The following is a 9,186-nucleotide window of genomic DNA, read 5'->3' on the forward strand; positions in this document are numbered from 1 at the left end:
GATAAAGGACAAATAGCCTGAAGTATTTTTGGTAGTTAAGTCAGGAACAGCAACCAGGAGTTTGCCAAAATATGTACACTCCAAATAGGTGTGCACAGCGCCTCAGGTGTGAACTGGAAATGAGAAATCACCTGTGACTTTTAAAAGTATTTGGCTACAGACAAAGCCTCAAATGGTTTTTTTTTTGTAGTTGTATCCAAGCCTTAAACTCAAAGGTAAATAAGGGGATCACCTAGAACAAAGGCAGTGCTTGTGGGAGGCTACTTAAAATAACAAGTAATTAGTGTGAATTCTGGTGCACGGGAGGGGGGAAGCAGAGGCTGAGGGCTGAGGGCAGCACCTGGGTGAATGCTGTCCTGAACTATGAATCCCCAGCTCTGACATACAGAGATTCTTAGCAATGTTTTGTAAACTAAGGCAAACAATTTGAGAAGAATCTGATTAAATTTAAGTTAAAATTGCGCACTGTGATTTACTTATAAGCATTTTCTTTCAAACTGTGTAGCTGAGTACAAATGGAAGTCTTTATTAAAGGAATCCTGTGCTGTATCATTAAGCCTGTCTGTATTGTAGGCAGGGTAAATTTGAATAAGCTCTTTAAAACTGTATTGCTGTATTTGTTATCTGTGCAAAGACAGAATATGGATGGTAACTCCAAATAAAGCTGTAAGCAGAACTTGGAAGCTGGGAGAAATTTCCCTGCAAAGCTTCAAAGGATTATTGTAGTAATGCCAAGTGCTGAATGTTTGTAAAGAGTTGCCCTCAGCAGATAACACCCCTCCTGTAAGGAGCAGATGGTTGAGAGACAGCCCACAGCTCTGGGCAGATCCAAAAGCATCAGAGAGGGATGGATTGTCTTGCACTTGCCCTTTAATGTTTTTAGTTCTTTCTGTTTGTAAAAATAATTTATTTTCAATTGTGCCAATTGGTGTTTGTGAATGGCAAGTGAACTCTGAAACAATAAATCATTAACATTCTTTGTCTAATCTTATCAATTCTGTCCTTAAAGTAAATTTCCAATCTTCCATTAAATTGCAGGTTGTGTGAGGTTTAACTTAGCTAAGGTTCATTTGATTTAAAAACATGGTTTAACAGCTCTGAAACTAATAGCCCAAAACATCACTAAGACACAGGAAGACACACTAAGACACATTGACAATTCCAGTTCAGAATGAAATATTTGATTCTATTCACTATCCCTAACTTTGACACCAAATAAGTAGAAACAGAGAATCAGTAATGGTCATATACATTTGTTTATTTTGGTCATTCTGTGGCTAACATTACAGCATTACAAGAGGTTAAGTTTGCTCATGTTTATTCTGATGGCAGCTTTTTCTGGCAACTGCCTGGCTTTTGAGTGATGTTTGTTTTCCAAAATGCTTTTAAAATTTGTAGAGGATATTTTTTAAACTGCCATGTAAATGTACTCAGCATTGACAGTCTGTTTAGCTTTCAGAAGTAATGACATCTTTAGTATGTTTTAGCTCCTAATTCTCTTTCATATTTGACCTCTTTTATATACTATGTTTGACTTATGTAGTAAAGGACTTCAGTGTAAAAATCTAATGTAATTAGGCTTGAAAAAGCAATAGGAGGTTTAATATAAATTGTAGGAAATCTATCTCTAGGGGTTATTAAGAGCCAAATAAAATCAGTCCTTGGCTTTCCATTAACTTCAATTGTCTTTGGATTAGCCCCTTACGCTTTTATGGTTCTCAAGTATTTTTATATTCTTTATTACATAATGGCTTGAAACTCAACTCAGATGTCTTTTAGCTGTGTTTTTGTAGAATGTGACAGAATATTTTGAAGTCTGGGAAGTCCCTTGGCTATGGGAATATTAATGGCATAATCTTTGTTTTACCCATGCTGAACTGTGGCACTGACCTGTAATTACATGGATCAGTTGCGTGTGATACAACACTCAACTGTTACTTCTTCACGTTCTGTCTCCTGTGCTGGTTGTCTTACTTAGTTGCAATATGAAAAAAGTAGGAAACCGGAATTAAGTCTTTAGCCTATATGGCATAAATGCTACTTGGTAAGGTCTAAAATATTTAACTATGTACTTCATGCTCTTAGTCTTACTGACTTTAGCCTATTTGTATTTGCACCACTATTTTTGATATTTGTGAAATAAAAGTTAACATTACTGGCTAAGAGTCTTAACTAAATGATGTTCTTTTCTAAAATGCAGATTAAAAAAAAAAGAAAAAACCTCTTAAAGCATATAACCTATTCAGTTGATGAACAAATAATGAAATATATTTCTCAGATTCTTGGATTACCTTTACTAGTATCAAAAGCTTTGGTTGTGTAAAGACTAAAACATGGTTTAGCAAAATCCCGCAGACAGAAGGGGGTTTTAAAATCCTCCCACATCCTAGTGCTGAAAACTATGTTCTTTCTTTTCAGGCCTGTTGTATCTCCTCCTAGCTTTTGCCTTAAATGTGGGACCAGCTTACTAGATTTTGAGTCAGTAAGACCACTGAGCAGCCAGCTCTGCATCCAAATATAGACATGGCACCCCTGAGAAGAGGAACATCCTGTCCACATTCAGTGGCTGGCTGGTAACACTAAATATACAATCAATAAACTGTGGCTAGCTCTGCAAGGAGAAGATGAATTTAGGAAAGCAGAAAAAGCACATTTTTTGGCTTTGTTTTATGAAAAGTTCTGGTCTCTGACTCAAGGAAAGAATTGACAGCTGAGGATCACAAAAGGAGGGAAGCACATGAGTAGAATTCCCTCAGTAGTAAACTGTGCTCGGTTAGTCTGTGTCTTTCCTTTAGTTTTCTGCATTGTAAGGAAAAGCAACATTTATTTATTTAATAGAGAGTGGGATGGTAAGAACAGATGCACTCTAAAGAAGCAGAAGCACAAAGCATCGGTTAGCTCTAGTGGGGTGGAGTTGCTCTGATTTTTGCTGAGGGTTTCACCCAGAATTCCTGTTTTCATATGTATCTTTATACACTAAGAAGAAACTGAGAATTTTCCTCACAGAGAGAAGCAGATGAGATTTTTTTTTCCCCCTCCCAATTTTACATTGGGTTTTGTTGAGGCTTTAAACAAGTATTTAGAGGAATAGATTACCCCTGCCTCGCACTAATGGAAAATATGCTTCCTGTCTGTTCCCTAGATAAAATTATGTATTTTTCTTGGACAGGAGTAGGATATCTCACTGCAGATAGCACTTTCTTGGCACAGCAAATTGTGAAAATGTTTTTTATCATCTGTAATTTGAAAAGCTGGAAGGACAATCTCTGTCTGGTGCTCTGTTAACTTCTCTCTCTGATGGTTTGGCCATCTGAATTTTTCGGTTGATACCATTGGTTTTTGAAATGCTTAAAAAGAAAATAACTTGACCTGACAGAAATCTGTTGACACAGGAAAAAAAGCACAGACCTCATTTTAAAGTGCTAATGAATGAAATGGTCAGAAACTACAAGGTAGTGTTGCTAGTTTCATTTCTGAACAATCAAATGTGAAAATCCACTGCGATATTATTTCAGCGGTACACCAGATTTAAAAGCTTGATTCTAAATTAATTACTCTGAACCATTTTGAGGGCTGCTAATTTTGAGGAATGTTAAATGTGATGCAGCTGCAATGTCTGGCTCAGGAAGCCCTAAGCAACAGACTGGAGAAATTGAGAACAGGACAAGGAATTATTTGTGTTCTGATTTCTCTAAGCAATATGGTATTGGTCACTCTCAGGCATTGGTACTGAGCTGTACAGTTTGACTTTTCTTATGTTCTTAATCTTTAGCACAAAAGTGCAAAATTATATAACTTGTATGAGATAATGAGATGACTTATGGAGTAAGGATAAAGAGAATGAAAATTGTGTATTCTGATGTTTAATAGTGTTAATCATCTGTTTTGTCATCTTTTGTCATTGGTAGATCTGAGAATAAAAGCCAGATACTCACTGGGGAAAAAATAAATCCTTGTGGCATCTTTCTTTATGATAGAAGTTTTGTTTCAATGACAATGTAGGTCTAGTATGAATGAAATTTATAACTTCAGCAGTAAAATTAAGGCAGAGATGATAGTACTACTTAGAACACCCAGCAGCAATTTCATTTCTCCAGCTTACACAAGGCTGTAGTGTATTGGCTTCTCCCATGTTGTCTGTCCTACCCAGACTATCTGTATACATTTGTCTCTGCCTTAGTCCTTCCCCAAACCCCATGATTATAACATAATTTCTTAATTTTTCAACTTAAAAGTGTACCTCTTGTGTATCATAGCTGTCTGGCTTCAGAGATGCTGTGTTTATATCCTTGGTCCTGACAAAATGAAATCATTATTAACTTGTTACATTTGGTAGAATATTGTTTCTGTTAGAGAAAAAATGTAAGTAGGTGAGTTAATAGTGAACTCCTTCTTTGCATTCCTTAAGCAAAGGCTCACTGTTCCAGATTGTTGGGGCAACTTACCTCCTTTGCAGTAAAGAAGACATTATCTTTAATATGACTTCATAGGTGTTACTTTTATAGTGTCCCAAATATTTTATAAGGATATACAAACCTCTGATTTCTATCTAGAAATAGCAAAGTATTACTTAAATAAAACTAAATTCTAAATAAATGGGTGTATTAAACAATGTACACATATGAATATATAACTGACAAAGAGTGCCACTGCTAGAACTGTAATACTTTACAGTATGGATGTCCCTGACATAATTGCTAACATCAAGTCCTCATCTACTTAGTATGCATCACCCCTTCAAACTTGGAAATATTCAGAAGGCATGTCAGCAGCTCATCCTTTCTGATGAAGGAATATGGTTTTAACAAATACCTAAAGGTTTTGATAGGTGAACAGAACAAAGCCAGGAACCTCTGTGTCTTTTCTGTCGGCAGTAGAAAGGCCAATGCTGGTAAAACACAGTTCTATTTCCTGCTGTATCTCAATTTTCAATTAAGCGAAATTCGTCAGCTGGAAGAGCTTTGAGCTGCTGTGCTTTTAGGAGCTACAGAAATACTGTGTTACTGTCAGTAGCAAGGCATCCTATTATTATTGGCATTCTAAGTGGTCTTCTTTATGAGCCTGAGGTATGAAAACAGAAAATTAAATAAATGTGCCGCCTTAATAATCTCCTGTTAGGCCTATTGGTCTGCAATGCTGTTCAGTTTTCAGCTCCTTTGCTGTATGGTTCAGAGACCACCCATGGGCTTGGAGAATGCTTTCAGCAGGTCATTGCTGAAACTGTCAAATGAAATCAACATAAAAGATACCAGAAAAATACCTGTAAAAAGCAGAGCCAAATTATACTGTTATACTACAGCAATGTCTGAATGCAAGCTGGGGGAGAAAGGTTGAAAAGAATTGGAAATGTTGGGTGTTGTAATAGTTCCAGTGGGGCCCCACTGAAATAAATGACTTTGTGCTGGTAAAGGTTGGTCATAGAATTTATATTATTTCAGTGCATTTCCAATAATTAGGGAGAGAAGGCTTTGCATTTCAGTGGGTTTTCTTTCACTCCTGCCTGTGTGGTCTTGGTTTTCCATTGTGTATAGTACTTTTTCAGGATCTACCATCATGAATTCAAAATACAGTCCACTAATATAAAACCCAAACAAGCTAATGAAAAACACTGGATAATGAAACTACAGAACTCAAACACCTGTTAAAAAATTGTTTTGTAACTTGCCTTGAAACTGATGGAGTCTAATGCTTATGAGTCCCTTGTGAAAATGTAAGATATCACAGTTTAAGCTTCACATTACTGACAGATAGCATGTATCTCAAACACATCTGCTGTGTCCCACCAGGACTATTGCAAGCTGATGCCCTCTGCATTCAGATGAAAATAGTTATTATCCTGGTCAATGCTGTTCTTTAACTGTCAGAAAGTAAATGTGATCTGTTTAGTTACTAACAGTGATTATTGCTCGGAAGTGAAGATGTTTAGAATTAAAAGCAATCAATACAATGAAATATTTCCTTTATTTCATTGTGCTGTATTTAGACTAGTCTGATCTTACATATATTACAAGGGAAGGGGCTGTTTAAAATCCAGTAGTTTTTATTTACAGAATGTATAGACTCTTTCATAGGAAAAGAGACTGTCAATCAAGTAGAAAGATAATGTAGGGGAGGCAAAAAGATTATTATCTCCCTTGTGTATAATGACAGTCTTAGAACTAAAAATATATTTTAAGCAGGAGATGTCCTCTGTAGCATTTCTTTCCCACCCAGTCTTTGATAACCTCCTTGGCTTCTCTTTTCAGAGTCCACCAGCATATGCAGAAGCCAGCTCATCTGTATTTTGAGGATGAAGGGTCATTTTAAACTCCACAACCTATTAGCAGCGGGTTTACTGAAGTCAAAGCATTCAGTCTCTAAGCCCTCTGCAAAGGCAATATAATCAGTCAGACCTTATTTCACTTCTTTCCTCTTTGATGATATAGATTTAAGCTACAAATACTGAACTTGCTGATATGTAAAACTAGGAATTACTCTTCTATAGATCTGTGACTCTCAGTGGTGCTCTTACCTCTGTCTCCAGACTTGCTGCTATGCTAAGAACAGATGTCCTGCTGTTCGACTGGAGCCTTATCACTGTGTATTTGAAGATAATCCCTAGACCACCAGCATCTTTTCGGCATCTGTGAATACAAAGGTTATGACAGTTGCCCCTTCTGAGTGTAATCTTTGGTTTTACAAGAATTCTGCTGAAAGATTTTCAAGCTGTTATAATGTCTTCCTGCTTTGTATGGTATTGCTAAGGGGGAAAAAAAAGGCAACTTAGAAGTTTTAAAAGCAATACATTCTGCAGTGTTTTAAGACCTTCAATTTGCAACTAAATTATGTACTTAGCTTTACACACTTGACTTCTTTGGACTATTTAACAGCTTACACTGCAGCACATATTTAAGTGTTTGCAGGATCAAGATCCACATCTTCTCTGCACCATTAAATGTTTTGCAATTGAAGAGTGGTTAGATGCCCCAAGGGGTTGTCTTTTATGTATAAATGGAGAACATCCGTGGCTTGCATCTGGGATTTATCATCTTATTTGAGTGATCTAATCTCCTTACTGTGTATGTGTGTACTCATGCACTTAAATATGTAGACATGTTAATGACCAGAACAAGCTTGCTGCGAGTAGAAAAGCAAACAGGGAAAGGAATTGCCAAATATTCCTTAAAACATTAACCCCCATTTTATGGAAGTTTAAAAACATTTTTGTTTCTGGCAAACTGTAAATTATCCACTGCTTCCCTGTATTCTCTCTGCCTAGTGAAGTTCAGGGCAATTTTCAATATTCCAGACCACTGACTAGCATTTAGTGTATAAAACTAGAAAACAGTTAAACCCACCAAATGGTTTTTTCCTTATTTTTCTTCTCATATTAAATTTCATCTGTACTTTTTATGGCCTCCTTCTGATGCTGATCTGAAGTAGTTCATCATAACATATCTCTGTGTGTCTCTATAGACACATTTTTATATATACATATAAACATATGTATATATATGCTTATAGATGCATATGAAGAATATACATATGTGTGTGTGTAAATAAATACACATATAAAGGATACATAATGATATTGGGTGATAGAAAAGGTTTATTGTTTTGTCCTATGGTTTAAACTGTAAATCTGCCTAAAGCATCTATGCACAATTTTTGCTGCATGATGCCTTGCAATTTTGTGTTCAGTGTAAGTCACCTTACAGACAACACATTTTAATATATAGGGGCTTTTTTGTGTTTATGACTTATATCACCTGATACTATTAATACACGGCAAAGATCTTTTAAGTCCTCCATAGAAAAGTTGTAGTTTTTCCTTTGTGTAGCCTTGTGTAGCCTTTGTGAATCACAAAAAGGTTATGGTGATAGCTCTGAAAATATTGCCCAGCATTTCAGTTCTCACCCTTATCACAGAACAGAGATAGCACTGTGGAACCAGTTCAGGCTTTCTCTCTGTCTTACCTGTAGTCCTGCAGGTTGCCTGCTCTGGAAAGATTCCCAGATCCTTGAGTTTGAAGGGCATAACGCTCAGCTTGCAGAAAACAAAGACTGAAAGACTCCTGAAATGGTCACACTGAGCAAAGGAGAGGAATAGGTCCTTCAATAATGTTATATTGTATTGTTTTCAGTCTTTTAAATAAGCACCATTGAAAATAATGTGGTTCTGTCTTCTTTACTCCCTCTCAGTCTGCTATCTCTACAGTTGGAAATCCACCCTGACTTTCCCTTCTCCAGAAAGAACTGACCCAGGTCTCTCAGTCTCTTACCTTGGTCTTGCATTAACCTTACAAGCTGTAGCATGATCATTTAACGCTGTGGACATGATTGAAGATGTCCCACCCTATATAACAGAGGGATACATGTGTGCATGCAGGTTTGTGGTTATTTCAGTGGTAATTCTAGAGGTAGTTTTCAGTAAAAGGAGTTCCATAAAAGCTTCTTGAATAAACATTAAAGCCATTGAAGAAACCATGGATGAGATACCTGTAAGCCACGTTTGCACTAGAAAATAGAAATAACACTTTTATTTTTTTAAAAGCTCTGCTACCATGTTTTTTTCAGACATACACTCCATAAACCCAGATATCAAACTGCTCATAGCAGTATGATAATAAAATAAAAGCTACATTTTTGATATTGGCTGGATAGGGTTTTTCTCCTACTAAAATGTTTATCTCTTGTGTATACTCCTCTGTAAAAATGTAGAAGAGAACCTTTTGGACAGAAAGGTTAGTTGTCTCTGGAGGCGGTTGCAAACAAAATATCTCAAAGACATTCTGCCATGTTTTCTCAAGTAGACAGAAAGCTTTAGGCCCAAATTCTGCAAAAATGTAGGAAAAAGCATTTTGATTACAAACTTTCCAATTCATGGTAAACATATACAGAGATGCAGCAGGATCCTGCCATGAAATAGTTCTTCCTCCCTTCTTACCACCATCTCCTGGAGGATCCTTGTGCTCTTTATAGAGCTGCCACAAATCTGGGGCAGTATCACCGTGTTTCCCCACACACCTTGGTAATTAGATTATTTCGCAATAAGCAATTATGGGGTAAAGTATTACCATAATTTAAAAAATGGGATATTTGAAAGAATCATGAAGACTACAGATCCCATTAAAGAAAAAATCCCACATGAAATATGAGTTATCAGACAACACATTAATTTTTTTAGCTTTGTGACTCAGTTTAGAG

At 36.5% G+C, this 9,186-nt stretch overlaps 1 protein-coding gene across 1 annotated transcript in view; it reads right to left on the reverse strand.

Moving 5' to 3' along the window:
- The window catches only part of VWDE (von Willebrand factor D and EGF domains), a 50,301-nt gene extending 41,984 nt beyond the window's left edge, over positions 1 to 8,317 (reverse strand). The window contains exons 1-2 of the mRNA XM_013130018.3: positions 8,262 to 8,317; positions 6,512 to 6,623 (exon numbers count right to left, since the gene is read on the reverse strand). Coding sequence (XP_012985472.3) covers positions 6,512 to 6,623; positions 8,262 to 8,317 — 168 coding nt within the window. The remainder of the gene's footprint in view (positions 1 to 6,511; positions 6,624 to 8,261) is intronic.
- Positions 8,318 to 9,186: the final 869 nt, after the last annotated feature.

This window comes from Melopsittacus undulatus, chromosome 1, assembly GCF_012275295.1.
Source record: "Melopsittacus undulatus isolate bMelUnd1 chromosome 1, bMelUnd1.mat.Z, whole genome shotgun sequence".
Lineage (NCBI taxonomy): Eukaryota > Metazoa > Chordata > Aves > Psittaciformes > Psittaculidae > Melopsittacus > Melopsittacus undulatus.